Raw genomic sequence first — 22,682 nt, 5'->3', positions numbered from 1 at the left:
TTTATCTTTGAATTGAACACTTCAAGAACCTTAGTCATTTAAGCATGTGAGAAGCACCTCAAGCTCTTACGCAAGGTTTCCACTAACACTTAGCAAGCCGACAAGCACCTCATGCTTGGGTAGGATTCCCACCTCAAGGTCAGCCCTAGCTTGCCTAAGATCAAGTGACTTTTTAACACTAACTTTTGGAGGTCTTTAATGAAGACAACCCTAAGGTCTTTAAGCTCCATTAGGTAGCATTGCTCTTTAACAGACCATCTCTCATTTGGACCCCTTTAACCTTGGCCCCGTGTTGAGACAGATCCATAAGCACATGTCTATATTCTAACCCTTGTTCATGTTTATTCTCCCACGTTAAATCAGTTTAATATGAGAAAATCATTTGGGTTGGTTAGATATTAGATTTTATGATGAATATCCTTTGCCTAATTCCTCAAGCACTGGGTTGCAAGTCAATGTGAGTCTCTCATTGACTTGGATTCATGTTGAGCCGTGTCTTGAGTTGTGGTAGGCAACACTTGTGTGGAAGGAAAGTGTCAATGTTACAATGTTGTTCACAATTTGCATGATGCTTTATATACCTATGGTTTCACTTATGCATTGTTCGAGCACACAAGGCCTTTATGATTCCACACTAATTGTATCCACTTCCAACGCACACAATCCGACAACTCCATTACAACTTGGAACTCTTAATGAAGCCATTTCCATCAAACAAGTTTACATTTTCCACAAAGATGATTGTATTGGTACCATTGCTCAATCAACTTTTAATATATTTTTGCATATGTGTTTCATTTATAGTTTCTTGAACCTTGGCAGTGTTTCGCTTGGCGAGAGAGAGAGAGAGAGAGAGAGAGAGAGAGAGAGAGAGAGGCTTGCCAGCTATTGGCAAGCCTCTCTCTCTCTCTCTCACACACACACACACACATGGTGCGCACATGCACCCATTCAAGTGTTCCAATCGTTCAACAAGTGCATGGACCACCACTAATATGTTGTGGTTGAAATGGGCAATGGCAGAGTGAATTCTAATGAATTCCTCCCTTCCATCACGTTCTATAACGTTTGCAAGGCAAGAAGAAGCATGGAGAGCTACAAAAGCTGCTAGCCTATGGTAGGTTGGTGCAAGAGCCTTTTGTGCCTAATCTTCGCCTTGCACAATCGTCATTAATAAATCACAAGCAAGAAGTTTGGGGTGCCCTTCACCATGCATGTGCGCAAACTTACAATCGCTTAATAAGTAAGGAACCTTTCTCTCACATGCCTCCACACGAGCATGTTTCAAACGGGATCTATGATAACTTTGAAAATTCAACCCTAAAGTAAATTTGAATAGTCTTGTAAACCCGAATCAACTCATACCCCATGGTTTTAAATTCTCAACCTCTTCCTAGCAAGCCACGATCTCACCAATATGCCTCCATGTAATCATTGAGGCATATTTCGGGTGCAATTTTGGACCGCTCAATGGACCACATGCACCCCTCATCCCATTTGAACATGCCTGTGCAATTTATCCTTTTAGAGGCTCAGGTCGGTGGTAAGGGTGTGGTCACGCGAGGCTTAGTTATCACTATCACTAAGCCTATACAATTTCTGACATGTACAAAGAGCGTCACAGGCTGCAGCGAGTAGAGAGAGGAAGAGAAATGTGGGATAGTTTTTTAACTATGCCTTTTTTAGGCATAGTTACACTACGAAGCCAGTGAAAAGCTGTGGAAAGCTATCTTGTTGAGAGATGGTCGAGCGTTCTTACGGAAAACTACGCCTCGCGTGACCATAGCCTAATCAGAAGATCATTTCTCCCTTCTCCCTTGACAATATGTCTTGAGTTCAAATCGTGTCTCTGTCCCTTGTTCCCTTGCCTCGAGAGAGAGAGAGCTTCTGCGAAGGTGGTTCGACATGTCGCTGGCCAGGGCCAAGATTTCGGAAGAGGTTTGGCTCACCTGCGTCACCCATGCTCTTTCCACAGAAACAGAGGAGATTATGGGATTACTCTTTGGAGACATCGAGGTACGCACTCTCAAACCATGCTTTCATGCACATTCAGGAGGTTGGCATGTGTCCACAAGATCACAAGGAATTTTCACAGCAGACTAGTTGTCCAATCGCCATCATTATGATCATGTGGCCAGGACACGAAGGGGCGTTTTCATTTGACGTGTGGCTGATTTATGGTTGCAGTATTCAGCTGATGGACATGCCACAGCCCTTGTGTGGGGTGCTGCTCCACAAACTCGTTCTGATCGTCGGAAAGACCGAGTTGAGACAAACCCGGAGCAGTTAGCAGCTGCCAGTGCTCAAGCAGAGATATCCAGCATTAATGTTTATGGGCGTCTCTGTTGTGTGCATTTATTTTATAGGCTTTCAAGTGTTTGGGCTTGATTATATTACACAGAATAACTGTTGAGACAGGAAAGGTGACTAGAGTGATTGGATGGTATCATTCCCATCCACACATTACAGTTTTCCCTTCTCACATTGGTAAGTGATTTTCAAAGATTGAATTATTAGGGGTTTTTCACTAAACAAAATTGATGTCCTCTCGGGAATTTGGGTAGCATAGACTGCCTTTGGCTTCCATTTTTGCATAAGTGAGCTGCCTTTTTGGCATGCTAAAACATGCTTTAAAGAAGAAGGAGAGAGGCATACAAATTTTTGTTTGCCTTATTTTCAGTTTGTGAATGGTTCTTCATTTAAGGCCTCGTGCTTCCTTGTCCTTTCTTTGTCTTAGAATGCCAGCATTTTGTATGCTTTTTTTCAAGTTGTAAATGGGTCCCTTCATTTATGGTCTCAGGTCCCTTTTCTTTAGATTTTCTTTGTTTTAGAATGCCAACGTGAGCCTTCACCTTGGTATTCAAGCATATGCGGCATATAGAACAGTAGACATCCATAATGAGCTTTGTTCTTCTTAGAATGTGTTAATGTGCAGTGGAAGTGATTTATGGTGATAACTTAGGATGAGTGCTCAGTGCTTACTCAAGGCTCCTTTTACTTCATGAGAGAGATGTGCAAAAGATTAGAGAGAAGAGAGAATGATAGTGTGAGTGAAGATTCCGTGAGTGATAGAGAGAGAAGAAGACTAACACCGGGTGGGGACCCAAATACCCTCCAACGGCCCCCCTCTCTATCGCTAGAGAGGTGTTTGCTTTAGATTGCACAAATGTTGGTACAATGGTCCTAGATGCTGAAATGACTGATGGGATCTTGGTGTGAACTTGGATCTGCGAGGCTAATGGCTGAAAATAGAGATGCTGACGGGAATCCGTGAACTCGACAGGCTGATCTGGCATGGCCGATGTCGAGGATGGGCTGAAAACTGAAAATGAAGGCTGATTTGCTTGCTGTAATTGAAAACACTGGTTCTATGATGGGAATGGTAGCGCTAGAGCTGGTCCAAACGCCAAGGGCTGATGTTGGATGCAAAAACGCTAGGTGGAAGGGATGCTAAAGAAAACGCACAAGGGTCAAAACGCCAAGGGTTGCTTGTGTTGCGGTGCTTGTACTGCAGTTACATGACTTGGTTGGAGAGGTGACCCTAGGGTCACCTATATAGGTAAATGTTGCTTGATTGAGCAGGTGTTTGATCAAACCCCACAACTTGGATAATGTAGACTAAAAAATTTCAATTATTAATAAGTTGGAAACCTATCAATAAAAGGTGCTTCGTATGCAATTATTTCCTAGCCTTGGTGCTACAGCGTTGGGACACCTCAAGTCAGAAATCTGGTACGACACACAAGAGAATCACTTAAAGTACTTCACAACTTTATCACACTTTAAAATTATAGTCGACATGGCCCGACGTAGTTCCGTGCCCAGAGGTATTGGCCCCAAAATCTGCCGCCCCTTTCGGTATTTATTTTTATATTAATGCTCGGCAAAGTTACAACTCCTTCGGGTCCTCTGCTTAGAAGCTCGTCGCCAAAATTCTCATGTGAATGTGCGACTGTCTCCCCTCAAACCACACATCTGAAAGTGCGACCGCCTCCCCTCAAACCACACAACAAAAAGCCTATGTCTCTCTTTGTGCGTCCGTGTCACAAGACGGGGCACCATGTGCCAATAGAAAAGAACAGACTGGACAGACTTTTAGCACTTCAATAGCAATTGAACTGAAAGAGAGACGACACACGACACGGAGTGGCTGAATTCCACCCCAGAGAGTATTGGCCCCAAACCTTGGGGTGCCTTTCGATATTTCTTTATATTGTATCAACACAGTACAAGCTGACGCTTTGCACCTTCTCCCCAGAAGTGTGTCAGAGGATGAGCCCTAGCCTCATATTTAAAGGCCCTTGGCCATTAAAAGCAGTTTACATTAAAATCTTTAAACGCAAAAGCAACCGGTCAAAAAGTGCCAAAAGCTGCCAGCACGTTTTGCGAAAATCCGTATAGTTGCCACGTCATCAACGTAAAACACGAAAATCCGTACAACCGCCACGTCAGCATGCCAACGTGAAATCCAGGATTCCGTACAGCTTTGCCACGTCATCAGTTTGCCCATGCAATTCATCTTCTGCTTCTTCTAGGGTTTAGGCCCCTCGGCCGGGATATGCAAGTTCGCTCCGTTCTTCAGTGGCCTGACACTCAGCAATTTGTGACATCCCCCCTTCTTGAAAGAGAGTAAACGTCCGGGATTATAGCTTATTTGCAAAACAAGTCAAGTTAGCGCAAAAATTTTCGAGGGACAATCCATTTGCTTTTTTTGTTAAGGAGTTTGCTTCTCCTTTCGGCTCTTTTGTTAAAGAGTTGGCTTCTCCTTTAGTCCAGATCGGAACTCTTGATATTCCGACGTAGAAAAATTAGCCATCACACTCATACCGCATTGATCTTCCACGTGTGTCTTGATGCACTAAAATTACATACCCAGGTAATCTCATCTAATTAGGAATATTCAGTGGTTGGCACATCACAATGCAACACAAATACTCACATATGCATGCTATAGACACAACAAACAGCGCCGTTGAGCACTCCCTCGAGACAAACGGTTTGCCATATGAAGCTAGTCAACAACTACCTCGTCACTTCCCTCGCAAATAACCTAAAAAAGGTCCGGGCCATGAGTTTAGAGGACTGGTACAACCAAACGCTCCCCAGACCGCATCCTACACCGCTTGGTCGTTCCGAGGTTTTCAAGCATACAATGAAACGCTTCCCAGACATCTCGTTTGTGTCGTTTCGAGGTTCAAATAATACCAAAACAATATTTCTCACTACTCCACTGGGAGTAAAATCACCAATCATTGAAACCAGTATCAAAACCAGAGTCAAACAATCAAATCGGCACCAAAACAGGTTTACAACAGATAGCATCCATTTCAAACAAATTTCAAACAATACTTTCTCAAACAATATTCAAAAGTATCTAACTATAAAACAACTAGAGAGTTCATTCAGGGCTTTGTTTGGACAACCGAACTTTGAGGATGACTGGCTTGCCCTTCTGTGTCATGGTGATGGTTCGGTTTATGAACCTGAAGAGGCATTATTCTTGTCGTGCAAGGGCATGCCCAAGAGATATCGCAATTGCCCAACTTCATAATGTGGAAATCAGCTTTTCCATGATAATCTTGGATAGTCATTGGAAGAGCACCATTGAGCGGTACCACCACCCTCTGCATCATAATCAAAATGCATCTGCTTCAAGAATTTTGGATGGATGAAGTTCTCTGTAGCTCTGGGGTCAAAGAAAATAAGGGCTTTGAAGCCGTTGACTTTGCCATATGCTCGACACGATTCATTTGTACTTTCAAGGCGTATGCCATAGATATCAGGAACTGGGTCTAGCTCTTTTGGCTGGCGGTGGCCTTGAGGATCGGTCTATCTGTCACGTGACACATCCAACCCTATGTATCCGTGGACAAGCTACAGCACGACAAGGGTTCAGTCAGTCTAGTCAGTCTAGATTAGAAGTGTTTTGGCACTTTTGTGAGTTTGTTCGCAGACCGTGCATGCCCAGGCACTTAGTGTAGATGCATATCCTTTGGTTGCACACAACATGATTATAAGCATTCCCATCAGAATCCTTTAGGGGAATTTTCCAGTGCATTTAGCCTATTTTCCCTATTTTTGACATTTTTCACTTATTATTTTTAAGTGACTTTTGTTGGAAAGTAGGTAGGGCAAACCGAGTAAGTTTGTATGTAAGCAAACCTAGACTAGCACTAATTGGCAGAAGAGGCAGTAGGAGTACCAGTGCTCAACAGGCAACTTCTCAGCAAGAACCTCCCTTGGTGGCGTTTTCCCTCCAAGCAGAAAGACTCCCCCATGCTAGCGTTTTTCATCAACATCAACCTTGGCGTTTTTAGCAAGCAGTCATCGCCATAGCCTCTCATCAGTAGCGTTTTCATCAGCAAGCTTCACCGCAGAAGACCTCATGATCTAGCGGTTTCAAGAACCCCCAAGTAGCCTCATTTGCATAGCGATTTCAGCAAATAAAGATCAACAGATTTCAGCAATGAAGACCAGCCATATCATCGTCTTTAGGAGCAGAAATTCAGCAATGAAGAACCAGCCCTATCAGCGTTTTTAGGAGCAGATTTCAGCCTATCAACGTTTTTGGACAGTAGATAGACAGCGTCAGTTTTCAGCCCTTAGATCAGTCTCGCCATTCCCGTCGTCGTCATCAATCTAGTGTAAGGTGCAGCGGAATGAATGTTTGAACTTTGCTAATGATGAGTGCTCCGAACTGTGCTCAAGGTTCCTTTTGTTCTTATGGAAGGGAGAGCCTTCCGTTCTTAGTGAGAGAGTGCAATGATCACAAACAAAGTGAATGGAAACCGTTCGTGCAAGTGTATGAGACTGAGAGATAGAGAGAGAGAGGAGAAATACGACACCAGAGACGTAAAACCTTCCTCAAAGGCCCCACTCTCTATGGCGAGAGCGGTCTACTTATGATTTTATAAATCTCTACAATGCTTGGACTTGCCGACGATGACGATGAGGACGACGACGAGACGGGCTGAAATTTGAAAATGCTAAGGGCTGAAATCTGCAAATCTTTATCTGCTGAATTCTGACTCTATGTCGGTGACGATGTCGCTGCTGATGATGCGACGACGACGCGCTGAAAACGCAGATGCTGAAATCTGTGTTTTCCGGGCTGAAACTGTAAACCTTGCGGAAACTGATCGTGTGGCAAGGAACTGCTGCGGGAAGGTGAGATCTGCGAGGTTCGGGGGTCCTTCTGCGATGTCTAAAGGCTGAAAACTGAAAACGCTGATATTCCTTGAGTTTTCGCCGCGGAGGATCTGCAAAACGCTAGGGTTGGATGCAGATGCAAAAATGCTAGGGCTGAAAATCTGGAATCTGTCACCGTTTGTTCTGCAAATGCAAAACGCTAGACTGATCTGTTGTGTTGTGGTGACGCCGGGGCTGATCTGTTGTGCACAAACCGCCAAGGGTGATCTTGATGGAAAAAACGATAGGTCTTGCAATCTGCAAAACGCTAGGCCTTTTGATGGGTTCTGCTGAGAAGTTGCTTGTTGAGCAAGGTGCTCCTGCTGCCTCTTCTGCCAATTAGTGCTAGTTTAGGTTTGCTTATATACAAAGTTATTCAATTTGCCCTACCTACTTTCCAACAAAAGTCACTTAAAAATAATAAGTGAAAAATGTCAAAAATAGGGAAAATAGGCTAAATGCACTGGAAATTTCCCTGAAGGATTCTGATGGGAATGCTTATGATCATGCTGTGTGCAACCAGAGGATATGCATCTACACTAAGTGTCTAGACATGCACGGTTTGCGAACAGACTCACAAAAGTGCCAGATCACTTCCTATTCTAGACTGACTTGACTGAACTGAACCCTGGTCATGCTGTAGCTTGTCCACGGACACATAGGGTTGGATGTGTCACGTGACATCCCCTCCTTTTCAAAGTGAGGTACTTGTACCGAACTGTATGGCGTCGAGGGAGAGCGCCAATAACATCCGGGATCCAGGAAGGGACTCTTCGCCGGCCCACTCTGATGTGTGGGTCGTGCGGTACTTGAACTTCATAAAGGTCTGCAATGCTTGCTTCTTTGGGCCGCGTCGAAAGCGACACAAAGTCTTGTGTGGCTCCTTCGATGCTTCAATTTCGTCGAGAGTCATGCTTCTTTCTTCTTCAAGAATCTCCATGGCTGAAAATTCCTGAAACCATTTCCAACACAAAACCATGAACATACCTATTCCATGTAAAGTGAGTGGAAAAAATCTTGTCTTCCTCAATGACTGTGCATGCAATGTAGATGAAAAAATAGACGGAGTGCCAAACTGTTCATCACACACATACGCAAACAATGAGATCGAATCTCTCTTATGATCTAAAGCAATCAAATGTGGCAATTCACAACGGAAATGCCCATGCTTGGTGCTCATATTGCGTTGTGCTCTTTCTACAAATGTGTCATGCCAAGGAAGAGACATGGAATGTGACTTCCTTGAATGCATACTTTTCAGCTTTTCATGAACAATCCGCATACATTCGTGCTCATTCATGAGGGAAACATGCTCAACGTACAATATGTCATGCCTAGGAAAAGGGATCACATAAAGACGCCTACGAAAATACAAGAAACGATCACGAATGAAACACTCGTACAATGCGTGCGAACTAATCATGCGAACACATAATACTTCCTGTGAAAGTTCTTTGGACCTAGGCTCGAGAGCCAAGATCGGATCTTCCTGAGGGGGTTTCTTTGGACCTAGGCTCGAGAGCCAAGATCGGTTCTTCGTGACTGATCGAATCTGCAATGAGGTTAGCTTCACTAGAGAAAGTTTCAACTAACACATCATCCTTGTGAACAATCACATCATCTTCATGCAACTCATCATGCTTGTGAGAAATCACATCTTGATCATGCAAATCATCATGCTTGTCATTGTCATCCAAATCATCAAGCTCATCATTATCATTCAAATCATCATGCGTATCATCATGCAAATCCTGTGTGTCATGCCTGGGAGAAGAAGAGTCTGAGAGAGTCTCCTTTTCCCGAATCTCTTGCATATGTGCCGGCACTTGAGCAAAGAGTCGCAACAACTCTTGCATGTGTCGCGCTTGCTCATGCTCACGTTCTATGGCTGCCTTTCTTTCTGCTTCTCTTTCTGCTTTTCTTTCTGCGTGTCTGCGATCCATTTCTGCTTTTCTTTCTGCATTTCTTGCTTCGCGTTCTAACTTCCTTTTTATAAACATCTGCTCCAACTCCTCCATAGGAGTTAGTGCAATCCTTGGCGTAGATGGAAAAGGGGGAGGGTCTGAAAAACCTCCTGGTGGGGAAAATTCTTTTTCGCCTCTCTCATACTCATCACCTCCAATCGAAGTATCTATTCCTCTTTGAGTGATGACCATCCACTGAAGTCGTGGGTTCTTGGTGTCTTGGGTTCTTAAGTTCACGAGAAACTTGGGTTCTTGGGGGTCTTGGTTCTTGGGTTCTTGAGGGTCTTGAGTTCTTGAGGGTCTTGAGTTCTTGAGGTTCTTGAAGGTTTTCTTCCGCTTGCAATCTGTGTTTGAGAAGAATCTTCTCTTCACCCGAGTTTTGCTCTTCTCTGCGGGCGCACCCCTTGGCGGCCTTGCGCTCACACCAAGGTTGCTTTTTCCACCTCACGTCGATTGGCCGGCCGCTAAGTGCACGGTCCGCTCTCAATGAGTGAAAAGAGGCACAAGGGGAGGCTGGACAAGCCCTTCTTTCTTGGGATTCCTGTCACTCTTCAAAAACACGATTAGGCATCGACACGCCCAAGTGAACTTGGGTTCGTGCGATCGCAACAAGCAAAAAAGTTCTTGTGATTCTTGTGGTTCTTTCCTTGAGTGATACAGAACACTGCCAAAGCTCTGATACCAATGTAAGGTGCAGCGGAATGAATGAACTTTGCTCAAGATGAGTGCTCCGAACTGTGCTCAAGGTTCCTTTTGTTCTTATGGAAGGGAAAGCCTTCCGTTCTTAGTGAGAGAGTGCAATGATCACAAACAAAGTAAATGGACACTGTGCGTGCAAGTGTATGAGACAAAGAGAGAGAGAGAGAAGAGAAATACGACACTAGAGACGACGTAAAACCCTCCTCCGAAGGCCCCACTCTCTATGGCGAGAGCGGTCTACTTATGATTGCACAAATCTCTACAATGCTTGGACTTGCCGACGATGTCGACGATGATGAGGACGACAACGAGACGAGCTGAAATCTGAAAATGCTAAGGGCTGAAATCTGCAAATCTTAATCTGCTGAATTCTGACTCTGTCGGTGACGATGTCGCTGTTGATGATGCGACGACGACGCGCTGAAAACGCAGATGCTGAAATCTGCGTTGTCCGGGCTGAAACTGTAAACCTTGCGGAAACTGACCGTGCGGCGAGGAACTGTTGCAGGAAGGTGAGATCTGCGAGGTTCGGGGGTTCTTCTGCGATGTCTAAAGGCTGAAAACTGAAAACGCTGATGTTCCTTGAGTTTTCGTTGCGGAGGATCTGCAAAACGCTAGGGTTGGATGCAGATGCAAAAACGCTAGGGCTGAAAATCTGGAATCTGTCGCCGTTTGTTCTGCAATTGCAAAACACTAGGTGTCACGTGACACATCCAGCCCTATGTGTCCGTGGACAAGCTACAGCATCACAGGGTTCAGTCAGTCCAGTCAGTTTAGATTAGCAGTGATCTGGCACTTTTGTGAGTCTATTCGTAGACCGTGCATGCCCAGTCACTTAGCATATATGCATATCCTCCGGTTGCACAGAGCATGATCATCGGAATTCCCATCAGAATCCATTAGCATCAGTTAGGGGAATTTTCCAGTGCATTTAGCCTATTTTCCTATTTATTGGTATTTTCACTTATTATTTTTAAGTGACTTTCCAACAAAAGTAGGTAGGGCAATTTTGCTAAGTTAATATATAAGCAAACCCAAGTTAGCACTTTCTGGCAGAAGAGGCAACAGGAGCTTCCCGCTCAACAGGCAACTTCTCAGCAGTACCCCCCCTCATGACCCCCATCACCATACCTTCCCCCGCATCTGGCGTTTTTCCCTCTTGCAGCCATCGCCCAAGGTCTCCCTTCCCGGCGGTTGTTTCCCCTTCTAGCAGCACCAATCACTAGCGTTTTGAACCTTAGCATCAGCCTAGCCTTTAGCGTTTTTGCTAATGCCAGCATTGCTGAATTTCCCAGCGTTTTCAGCAATATGCTAACGCTAGCAGATCTACCAGTCAAGCATACCAGCGTTTTTGGAATTCAAGTGCAGGACTGCCTTGCGTTTTTGACCAGCAGCAAGAAACCTCAGCGTTTTTGATTCTCAGCCATACCGCAGCAGAAAACGCAGATTTTCAGCCTTATGAACAAGAGCAGATTCCCCCAGAATTGGTTGCAGATGCTCCCCCATTTATAGCCATAAAAACGCAGCCAAAACAGTCATTTTCAGCCACCGAAACAGTCCCCGAATTCAGCAATTAGAAGCCTACAGATTTCAGCCATCGAGTCGTCGTCGTCATCACCCTCGTAGTCCCACTTGCATCTGTCCATTGCATACGCATTGTACACCTTTGTGCAATCAAAGAATAGACCACTCTCGCCGACGAGAGTGGGGCCTTCGGAGGAGGGTTTTACAACCTTTCGGTGTCGTATCTCTTCTCTCTCCTTCTCTCAGTCTCATTCACTTGCACGCACAATATCCACTCACTTTGTTCGTGACCATAGCGGCTCTCTTTCCCTAAGAACGAAAAGGAACCTTGAGCAATAAAGATCACTAATCTTGAGAAAAACAACATTCATTCCGCTGCACCTTACATTGGTATCAGAGCTTTGGAAGTGTTCTGCATTACTCAAGGAAAGAACCACAAGAACCACAAGAATCTTTTTGCTTGTTGCGATTGCACGAACCCCAGTTTACTTGGGCGTGGCGATTCCTAATCATGTTTTGTTGAAGAGTGACAGGAATCCCAAGAAAGAAGGGCTTGTCCAACCTCCCCTTGTGTCTCTTTTCACTGATTGAGAGCGGACCGTGCACTTAGCGGCCGGCCAATCGACGTGAGGTGGGAAAAAGCAACCTTGGTGTGAGCGCAAGGCCGCCAAGGGTTGCGCCCGTAGAAAGAAGTAGAACTCGGGTGAAGAGAAGATCCTTCTCCAACGCGATTTGCAAGCGAAAGAAAACCTCAAGACCCTCAAGAACCTCAAGAACCCAAGACCCTCAAGACTCTCAAGAACCCAAGTTCCTCGCGAGCTTAAGAACCCAAGATCATAGTGCATGGTCGTCACCCGAAGCGGAATGGATACTTCGCATACAGGTGATGAGCATGAGAGAGGCGACGAAGACTCGTCCCCACCTAGAGATGATTTCTTTAACCCTCCCCCTTCGCCATCTACGCCACCAAGTGCTATGGAGTCAATGGTCAAGCAGATGATGGCCATGATGGATAGACAAGAAGCAAGTCGCCTGGCTCAGGACCGCTAGCGCCTTGCTCAGGAACGTGAGCGCATTGCTCTTGCCACAAAACAAGAAGAAAATCGACTTGCTCAGGACCGTGAGCGCCTTGCTCAGGAACGTGAGCGCATTGCTCTTGCCGCAAAACAAGAAGAACATCGACTTGCTTTCGAACGCGAGCGCGATGAACGAGAGGCTCAAAGGGAGATTCGTCATCAAGAATTTATTTCCCACATCCTAGCCTCGAAGACCGAACCACCCAAAGATCGTGGGAGTTCGTCAAGTGGCGCAAGCCACGACGCGGATTCCAATCATCCAGTCACAGAAAAGTTGACTTTCAGTAAGTATGACGGTAAGATGGATGCTACGGTTATTCATTCTTGGTTGCATCAATTTAATGCTTATTTTGCGACAACTAAGAAGACAGGAAATAGCAAAGTTTTGACGGCCGCTATGTACCTTGCCGGTGATGCCATCAATTGGTACCACGCATGGCAAGAGGCACAGCTAGCCGTGCACCTAGAGGCAGCCGACGATTTCACGTCCCTCTCTTTTAGTTGGGCTGATTTCCAAGACAAGCTCAAGGCGTGGTTTATGCCACCTCAGTACCTCGCACGATTGAAGGACGATTGGCGCGCTCTCAAGCAAAATGGTATGTTGGTTATGTCTTTTTCTAATCGTGTTTTACAGCTAGGTACCCAACTACGCATGTCGGATGATGAACGCAAAGAGGTTTTTCTCTTTGGATTGGACGAGTATATCAAGTACGATGTCGAGGTAGTCGATCCAATCGATCTCAACAAGGCGTTAGCGATTGCTCTCGCACAGGAGATGAAGCACAACAAGGGAAAGCCTAAGGAGAATAAGACTTCGACAAGTATCTCGCAGACTTCTCAGAACCCGCAGAACGGTAAGAATGGTAAGAATGATAACTCTTCTAACCAATCTTCCAACAGTATCTCATCAAAGAATTCTTCCAATGAATCTAAGGGTAAGGCTAACACAATTGCTAAACCTAAGCTTACTCCAGATGAAAAGGTAGCACAAGGAATTGTAGGAGGATACATCACGTCGGAAAAACAAAGCACGTATTATAAGGAAGGTCGTTGTTTTCATTGTCACATTAAAGGTCACATAAAAAGAACATGTCCTAAGCTTGAATCGAATGAATCTAAAGAACCCACAGCACCCACTACATCTGTCAATGCAATGAATGATAACACGAGCGTGCCCAAAGTTTCTCAAGACCCTCCCATTGATGATTCTCTCATTAAATGTTATGGTCGTACGTCGGGGCACCGTTTTGTCATATTGTTTGACCCAGGTAGTATGCATGATGTGATCAGCCCCTCTCTTGTTGAGAGAGCCCGCCTCGAAGTTAGTCCGAGATCTCCTATCGAGGTCTTTGGCTTTCGTCCTGGTATGGACGCTCTCATCACGAAGGAGTGCCTTGATGTGTTGTTTGCAATTCAACAGACTGCCTTCACTAGAAGATTTGTTGTTTCTCCTCTCTCAGGATGTGATATGATTTTAGGCATGAAATGGTTTCGTGAAATAAACCCTCTCGTTGATTGGGAGGCTAACACTTTAACTCTCAATGCCAAAAGTGATTCTCCTACTGTCTTTCATGGAGTGGATACTTCTCCTTCTCCATCTCTCATTGCTAATATGCAGGACAAGGTTGAAAGGATTCGAGATAAGGAGACTCTCTCAGTCTCTTTTTCTCCGCAGCATGACACACAAGACTTGCATGATTATGAGAAGCATGATGATTTGAATGACAATGACAAGCATGATGATTTGCATGATCAAGATGTGATTTCTCACAAGAATGATGAGTTGCATGAAGAGGATGTGATTGTTCACAAGGATGATGTGTTAGTTGATGTTTTTTCTAGCGAAGCTAACCTCGTTGTAGATTCGATCAATCACCAACAACCGATCTTGGCTTTTGAGTCAAGGTCCAAAGAACCCCCACAGGACGATTCGATCATTCATGACGAACCGATCTTGGCTCTCAAGCCTTGGTCCAAAGAACCCTCACAGGAAGTATTATGTGTTCGCATGATTGATACACACGCATTGTTCGAGTGTTTCATTCATGAAGGTTTCCTGTATTTTAGTCAGCATCGTTATGTGATTCCTTTTCTTAGGCATGACATACTATATGTTGAGCACGTTTCTCTCATGGATGAGCACGAATGTATCCGGATTGTTCATGAAAAGCTGAAAAGTTCGTATGTCCGGAAGTCACATTCCATGTCTCTTCCTTGGCATGACACAGTTTCCGAACGAGCACATGATAGTATGAGCACTAAGCATGGGCATTCCCATTGTAATTTGCCACAGTTGATTGATTTCGATCAAACAGAAAAGATTCAAGCGCATTGTTTGCATGTGTTTGATGAACGGGTTGTCACTCCGTCTCTATGTTCATCTACATTGCATACACAGTCTTTAGAGAAGACAAGATTTGTTTCCTTCACTTTAACATGGAATGGGTATGTTCATGGTTTTGTGTTGGAGATGGTTTCAGGAATTTTCAGCCATGGAGATTCTTGAAGAAGGAAGCAGGCCTCTAGACGAAGTTGAAGCATCAAAGGAGCCACATAAAACTTTGAGTCGCTTTCGGCGCGGCCCAAAGAAGCAAGCGTTGCAGACCTTTATGAAGTTCAAGTACCACACGACCCACACATCAGAGTGGGCCGGTGAAGAGTCCCTTCCAGGATTCCGGATGCTATTGGCGATCTCCCTCGACGCCATACAGTTCGGTACCAGTACCTCACTTTGAAAAGGAGGGGATGTCACGTGATACATCCAGCCCTATGTGTCCGTGGACAAGCTACAACATAACAGGGTTCAGTCAGTCCAGTCAGTTTAGATTAGCAATGATCTGGCACTTTTGTGAGTCTATTCGTAGACCGTGCATGCCTAGTCACTTAGCATAGATGCATATCCTCCGGTTGCACAGAGCATGATCATCGGAATTCCCATCAGAATCCATTAGCATCAGTTAGGGGAATTTTCCAGTGCATTTAGCCTATTTTCCTATTTATTGGTATTTTCACTTATTATTTTTAAGTGACTTTCCAACAAAAGTAGGTAGGGCAATTTTGCTAAGTTAATATATAAGCAAACCCAAGTTAGCACTTTCTGGCAGAAGAGGCAGCAGGAGCTTCCCGCTCAACAGGCAACTTCTCAGCAGTATCCCCCCCTCATGACCCCCATGGCCATATGTCACCAGCGTGTGACTACTATCTATCCTTTTTGTTGATTTCTTTCTTATTATCTATTTACTTTCACTTTTTGGAAACACCCCTCGGGAAATCTAACTGCCCTGCATTGCATAGCTAGTGTGGAACTGTCCAGAGGGAGTCCAGGCCTGAGGGCAAGAGAGCACTAAGGTTGGACAAGGACTATGGTTAGCCAAGTGGGGTCATTGACTAGCCAAAGTGGAATCCTTTGCTACAGAGGCTACATTTCAGTTTTGGATGTGGCCACAGTGTACAAAGAGGGTCGGATGACCTAGAAAGATATAATGGCAGCATCTCCTAAAATTTAGGGAACTGCTATTTTGGGACCTGAAAATGTCTTCGCGTCATTACGTGCAGTTTGACATGGGGATCATTTTGTTACTCTGTGGCCAAGTCAACAGAGGCTGCAGGTGAGATATTTTTAGACCCGAGGGTCTAAAGCGGGAAAATGCACAAATGAGTGACACTTGGCACTCTGAGGCCAGTTTACTACTTATAGAGAAGGCAAAAACGTGATTTATAGCTGGGAGGCTCATTTTGCAAGTCTTTGTCACAGGTTAAGAGCTATGGAGTGCTTGCTTTCCCTCTTATGCACAGTGCGGTGCCAGGAGTGATGCCCTGCACGCTACGCACTGCCCTCTCTCTCCCCTTTGGCAGTATGTTATGCCCCTCTAGTGGGCTCTTCATTTGACCAATGTACAGTTGTGTGGGTTCATGCGCGATTGCCGAGGCAAGAGCCTCTTGCACAGGTACTGGATTAGCTAGCGGCTAATCCCCCCGCAGGTACAGGTGAATTCGGAGAGGTTTCACGCCAGAAATCTCGTCCGATTCAAAGGGCAAGTAGCCCTACAGGTGCGGGAGCTCGAGGACTTGCTAGGGATGCGACCGGCACGCAGAACGGAGCCCGAAACAGTGAATTACAGCCTGCTGTGTATTTTTGCAGGTTTAGGGTTTTGGCCCTAAACGGACCCTAATACCCCCAGGAGGTTCGGGGACGCAAGGGGACCGCTGTACAGGCGATCTGGCGCATTTTCAGGGCTGAAAACAGAGAATTCAGCGTGCTGCAGATTCTCGCCAGGTTTTGCAAAGTGCCCGTAGGCGTCGGGAAAGTCAGTCAATGCGTGGGAATACTGACCGTGAAGGGTTCTAGTACAGTTATGCTGCCGAAATCAGGCTGGAACAGTGGAAATTCAGCCGAGTTTGTGCGGGGCAGCTTGTAGGGAACCACAGCGTTTATTCCCTCTTTTGAACAATAAAGAAATACCGAAAGGGGCGCCTAAGTTAGGGGCCAATCTGGTGTCCGTCTACTCATACAGGTGCAATTTAGCAGCCTGTATCCCTCTCCCCTTTGATGTGTCTTGAAAGTACAGGTAAAATAGACGACTAATAATGGGTGAAAGCTAAATCAAGGTTTAAAGTAAAGTCTACCGCCCTTTTTGGATTGAACAGGCCGGTTTCACCATACCTTCCCCCTCATCTGGCGTTTTTCCCTCTTGCAGCCATCGCCCAAGGTCTCCCTTCCCGGCGGTTGTTTCCCCTTCTAGCAGCACCAATCACTAGCGTTTTGAACCTCAGCATCAGCCCAGCCTTTAGCGTTTTTGCTAATGCCAACATTGCTGAATTTCCCAGCGTTTTTAGCAATATGCTAACGCTAGCAAATCTGCCAGTCAAGCATACCAGCGTTTTTGGATTTCAAGTGCAGGACTGCCTGGCGTTTTTGACCAGCAGCAAGAAGCCTCAGCATTTTTGATTCTCAGCCATACCGCAGCAGAAAACGCAGATTTTCAGCCTTATGAACAGTAGCAGATTCCCCCAGAATTGGTTGCAGATGCTCCCCCATTTATAGCCATAAAAACACAGCCAAAACAGTCATTTTCAGCCACCGAAACAGTCCCCGAATTCAGCACGATTAGAAGCCTACAGATTTCAGCCATCGAGTCGTCGTCGTCATCACCGTCGTCGTCATCGGCATAGTCCCACTTGCATCTGTCCATTGCATACGCATTGTACACCTTTGTGCAATCAAAGAATAGACCACTCTCGCCGACGAGAGTGGGGCCTTCGGAGGAGGGTTTTACAACCTCTCGGTGTCGTATCTCTTCTCTCTCCTTCTCTCAGCCTCATTCACTTGCACGCACAATATCCACTCACTTTGTTCGTGACCACAACACTCTACAGGCGGAAAGCTCTCTCTTTCCCTAAGAACTAAAAGGAACCTTGAGCAATAAAGATCACTAATCGTGAGAAAAACAACATTCATTCCGTTGCACCTTACACTAGGCTGATTTGCTGTGTCGTGGTGACGCCGGGGCTGATCTGCTGTGCACAAACTGCCAAGGCTGATCTTGATGGAAAAAACGCTAGGTCTTGCAATCTGCAAAACGCTAGGCCTTCTGATGGGTTCTACTGAGAATTTGCCTGCTGAGCAAGGTGCTCCTGCTGCCTCTTTTGCCAATTAGTGCTAGTCTAGGTTTGCTTATATACAAACTTACTCAATTTGCCCTACCTACTTTCCAACAAAAGTCACTTAAAAATAATAAGTGAAAAATGTCAAAAATAGGAAAAATAGGCTAAATGCACTAGAAAATTCCCCTGAAGGATTCTGATGGGAATGCTTATGATCATGCTGTGTGCAACCAGAGGATATGCATCTACACTAAGTGTCTGGATATGCACGGTCTACGAACAGACTCACAAAAGTGCTAGATCACTTCCTATTCTAGACTGACTTGATTGAACTGAACCCTGGTCATGCTGTAGCTTGTCCACGGACACATAGGGTTAGATGTGTCACGTGACATTTAGCCTAGACTTGCATCAGTCGCATGCATCCACTTTGTACCGGTTTGTGCAATCAATCGTAGACCACTCTCGCCAACGAGGGTGGGGCCTTCGGAGGAGGGTTTTACAACGTCCTTGGTGTCGTATTCTCTTTTCTCTCTATCTCTCAGTCTCAGACACTTGCACGCAGTGTCCATTCACTTTGTTATGATCATTGCACTCTCTCATTAAGGACGGAAGGCTCTCCCTTCCATAAGAACAAAAAGGAACTTTGAGCACATTATGGAGCACTCATCTTGAGAAAGAACAACATTTATTCTGCTGCACCTAACATTGGTATCAGAGCTTTGGTAGTGTTCTGTATCACTCAAGGAAAGAACCACAAGAACCACATGATTTTTTTTGCTTGTTGCGGTCGCACGTAAACCAAGACCTCTTGGGCGTGTCGATTCCTAATCGTGTTTTTGAAGAGTGACAGGAAACCCAAGAAAGAAGGGCTTGTCCGGCCTCCCCTTGTGCCTCTTTTCACTCATTGAGAGCGGACTGTGCACTTAGCGACCGGCCAATCGACGTGAGGTGGGAAAAAGCAACCTTGGTGTGAGCGCAAGGCTGCCAAGGGGTGCGCCCGCGGAAAAGAGCAGATCTCAGATCCTTCTCGAACACAGATTGCAAGCGAAAGAAGAACCTCAAGAATCTCAAGACCCTCAAGAACCCCGAGACCCAAGACTGGCAAGAACCCAAGTTCCTCGTGAATTTATGAACCCAAGACCACAAGAACCCACGAGAACCCAAGACTTCAGTGGATGGTCATCACTCGAAGCGGAATGGATACTTCGCTTGGAGGTGATGAGCATGAGAGAGGCGAAGAAGAATTTCCCTCACCAGGAGTGTCACGTGACACATCAAACCCTATGTGTCCGTGGACAAGCTACAGCATGACTAGGGTTCAATTCAGTCAAGTCAGTCTAGATTAGAAGTGATCTGGCACTTTTGTGAGTCTATTCGTAGACCGTGCATGCCAAGTCACTTAGATTAGATGCATATCCTCTGGTTGCACACAGCATGATCATCAGTATTCCCATAAGAATCCATCAGATTCCATCAGGGGAATTTTCCAGTGATTTTAGCCTATTTTTTCTATTTTTGACATTTTTCACTTATTAATTTAAGTGACTTTCCAACAAAAGTAGGTAGGGCAATTTTGCTAAGAAAATATATAAGCAAACCAAAGTTAGCACTAAATGGCAGAAGAGGCAGCAGGAGCTCCATGCTCAACAGGCACCTTCTCAGCAGAAACCCCTCCCGTAGGAGGCCTAGCGTTTTGCAGATCCAGCATCACCTAGCGTTTTCATCACAAGATCAGCCAGCGTTTTGCCTTTGCAAATCCCGGCAACAACAGCATCTCAGATCAGCCCTAACGTTTTGCATTTGCAGAGCCACGGCGACAGAAACACAGATTTTCAGCCCTAGCATTTTTGCATTTGCTACACACCCTAGCGTTTTGCAGTTTCATTGCGACGGAAAGTCAAGTACCATTAGCGTTTTCAGTTTTCAGCAGTTAGACATCGCAGATCAAGTCCCGAACCTCGCAGATCTCACCTTCCCGCAACAGTTCCTTGCCGCACGGTCAATTTCCGCAAGGTTTACAATTTCAGCCTGGAAAACACAGATTTCAGCATCTGCGTTTTCAGCGCGTCGTCGTTGCATTGTCGTCATCGACATAGAGTCAAAATTCAGCAGATAAAAGATTAGCAGATTTCAGCCCATAGCGTTTTTGGACAGCAGTAGAAAGATTGCAGATTTCAGCCCTTAGGTCGACTTCGTCATCACCGTCGTCATCGTCGACATAGCCTAGACTTGCATCAGTCTCATGCATACCGTTTGTACCAGATTGTGCAATCATAAGTAGACCACTCTTGCCGACGAGAGTGGGGCCAAGGCCCCACTCTCTATCTCTCAGGCTCATACACTTGCACACACAGTGTCCATTCACTTTGTTTGTGATCATGGTATTCTCTCATTAAGAACGGAAGGCTCTCCCTTCCATAAGAACAAAAGGAACCTTGAGCACAGTTCGGAGCACTCATCTTAAGTAAAGCGCAAACATTAATTCCGCTGCACCTAACATTGGTATCAGAGCTTTTGTCACAAAGTGATGACGTGGTGGACAACAGAAACCCTAATTTTTGCCACAAACCGTAATTTTCGGAAATCGCGGAGGTCAACCTTTTTTTTTTTTTTGGCTATTTTTGAGCGACGCAAATCTCAACTTTTGGCCAGAAAAGCATAATTGCTTTTTATTGCTCTCATTGAGAGAGAGAGAATTTGCTTTTGCTTTCAGAAACTCTCTGTGATATAGGGAAAAGAGCTTTTGCTTTTACGGCTTTTTGATTTTGAAGCTTTTGGGGCTCTGCTTTTGGGCATCGCTTGTAACCTTTAAATAAGTGGTGAGAGCTTCACTTCTCAGAGTATCTGGACGCAGAGTCTGAGGCCACTCTCTTGTACTTTGATCTGATTAATATAAAAAGAAATACCGAAAAGGGGCGCCAGGCTTTGGGGCCAATATCTCTAGGCAGGGAACTCCGCCGGGCCAGTGTACATCTATTGGGATCTGTGACTTGTTTTGAAGTGGTTATTTGGTGCTGTCGTGGTTGATTCTTGACTTGGAGTGTCCAAGTCTGTTACAGTGGTATCAGCACGGCCGATTTCTCTTCAACGGGAAACCGATCCCCAATTTTTTTTCCGCGGCACCTATGGCTTTAGGAACCTTCTGCTCCCAAGAAATATTCAAAGAAGGAATTAGAAGAGGTGGTTGAAGCACGGATCGCCCAGCTTTTGACGCGCAAAAGAAAGCCAAGAAGCACGGCAAAAAGCAGAAGAAAAGCACCGACTTTCCGGGATATTTGGGTCGTCAGTCAACTTTTGATAAGGCAAAGAAACAGAAGAAGCGTGTTCGATTTGAAGGAGTACTTAGTTCTTCTTCTTCTTCTTCTTTTGACAATTCTTCTAGCTCTTCAGATTCGAGCGAAGAAGACAGAAAAGGTAAAAAGCGAAGCAAGAAGCAAAGCTTCGGAAAGGGCAAGAAAAAGGCAAAGAAGGCTAAATCTCGCCTAGAGCCTGACAGTTCTACTGAGGACTCGTCTACAGATAGCTCGGATTCCGATGATGGAAACTTCTATGTGAACAAGAAGAATTTTTACAAAGCCAACCAATATGACTTTCTCGAAGATAAAAGCAAGAAAGTCTGAGAGTTTAAGGAAGGTGGCCACTCGATCAAGTTTGATACTTTTTCAAGATACTCAGATGCTTCGAAGGCTTTGTCTTTTATACAGCAGTTTGACATTGCTTTCGCGGGAGGACGCTATTCAGAGCACTCCAAGATTCGGAGAGCTACCTCTTACCTTAAGGGGGATGCTCGTACTTGGTGGTCCACGCTTCTTTTAAACAAGACTGCGCCAGTTAAATGGCTGAAATTCAAAAAGCTTTTTATTTCTTCTTGGTTGATGCAAGAATATGAACGACATATACGAGCTGCTTGGAACCATCTTAGGATGACCAAGAAAGATACAATTAATGCTTATTGTGAAAGATTTTGGAGCTCTTTTCTACCCGCCTCTTCATGCAAGAAGATTTGTTCAGAGAACAGATTGAGCGGTTTACCTTGGGTCTACCTACAGAGTTCCGAGATCACTGCTTGGAGCAGAAGTGAGCTTCTATTCAGGAGTTGATGAGTCATGCGAAGCGGGGCTTTGCCATTTACTCTGGCAGTCTGACTTACCCCACAGATGAGAACATGACACAACAAGCCGAACAAACTTCTGGAAATGAAAGTAGAAAGAAAAAGAGCAACCCAGAGAAAAAGGATGCACGACCCAAGCTTACTCCTGAGGAGAGAGCTCGCTTCATCAGAGAGGGAAAGTGCTTTGGATGCGGGAAACATGGACATATCTCCGCGAAGTGCCCTAAAAAGGCACAGAAAGAACAGAATGATAAAGACGATGACAGACCTGAGAGTTCGAGAGCAGCAGAGGAATGTGGCAGAAAAGGTAGATAGAAAAACAGAACTGGTACCACATGGTGTGGAACCTGCACCGAATCTAATGAATGAAAGTACAAACTTTGCCGCTTTTGGGGCAAAGTGAAGGATCAGGAAGCTCTTTTGAAGGAGCCAAGGCCAACTTCTTTTCACTTGGAATTGGCGGCTTGATTTGGAAATTACGTCCAACAGACTAACGCCACAGGCGGAGGTAGT

At 45.2% G+C, this 22,682-nt stretch overlaps 1 protein-coding gene across 2 annotated transcripts in view; it reads left to right on the top strand.

Moving 5' to 3' along the window:
- Positions 1–1,825: 1,825 nt before the first annotated feature.
- BRCC36A (Mov34/MPN/PAD-1 family protein) overlaps positions 1,826–22,682 on the top strand; it is a 72,684-nt gene continuing 51,827 nt past the window's right edge. Inside the window, exons 1-3 of one of the 2 annotated variants that reach the window (XM_086483125.1) lie at positions 1,826–2,016; positions 2,188–2,314; positions 2,401–2,487. In XM_086483125.1, coding sequence (XP_086339251.1) covers positions 1,906–2,016; positions 2,188–2,314; positions 2,401–2,487 — 325 coding nt within the window. In that variant the 5' untranslated portion in view covers positions 1,826–1,905. The remainder of the gene's footprint in view (positions 2,017–2,187; positions 2,315–2,400; positions 2,488–22,682) is intronic. The other variant, XM_086483124.1, reaches the window with a different exon arrangement.

The sequence above is a fragment of the Adiantum capillus-veneris genome, chromosome 15 (assembly GCF_014529385.1).
Source record: "Adiantum capillus-veneris isolate H3 chromosome 15, ASM1452938v2, whole genome shotgun sequence".
Taxonomy (NCBI): domain Eukaryota; kingdom Viridiplantae; phylum Streptophyta; class Polypodiopsida; order Polypodiales; family Pteridaceae; genus Adiantum; species Adiantum capillus-veneris.
The sequence above is the reverse complement of the archived record's forward strand: the minus strand, read 5'-3'. Positions and strand labels throughout refer to the sequence as shown.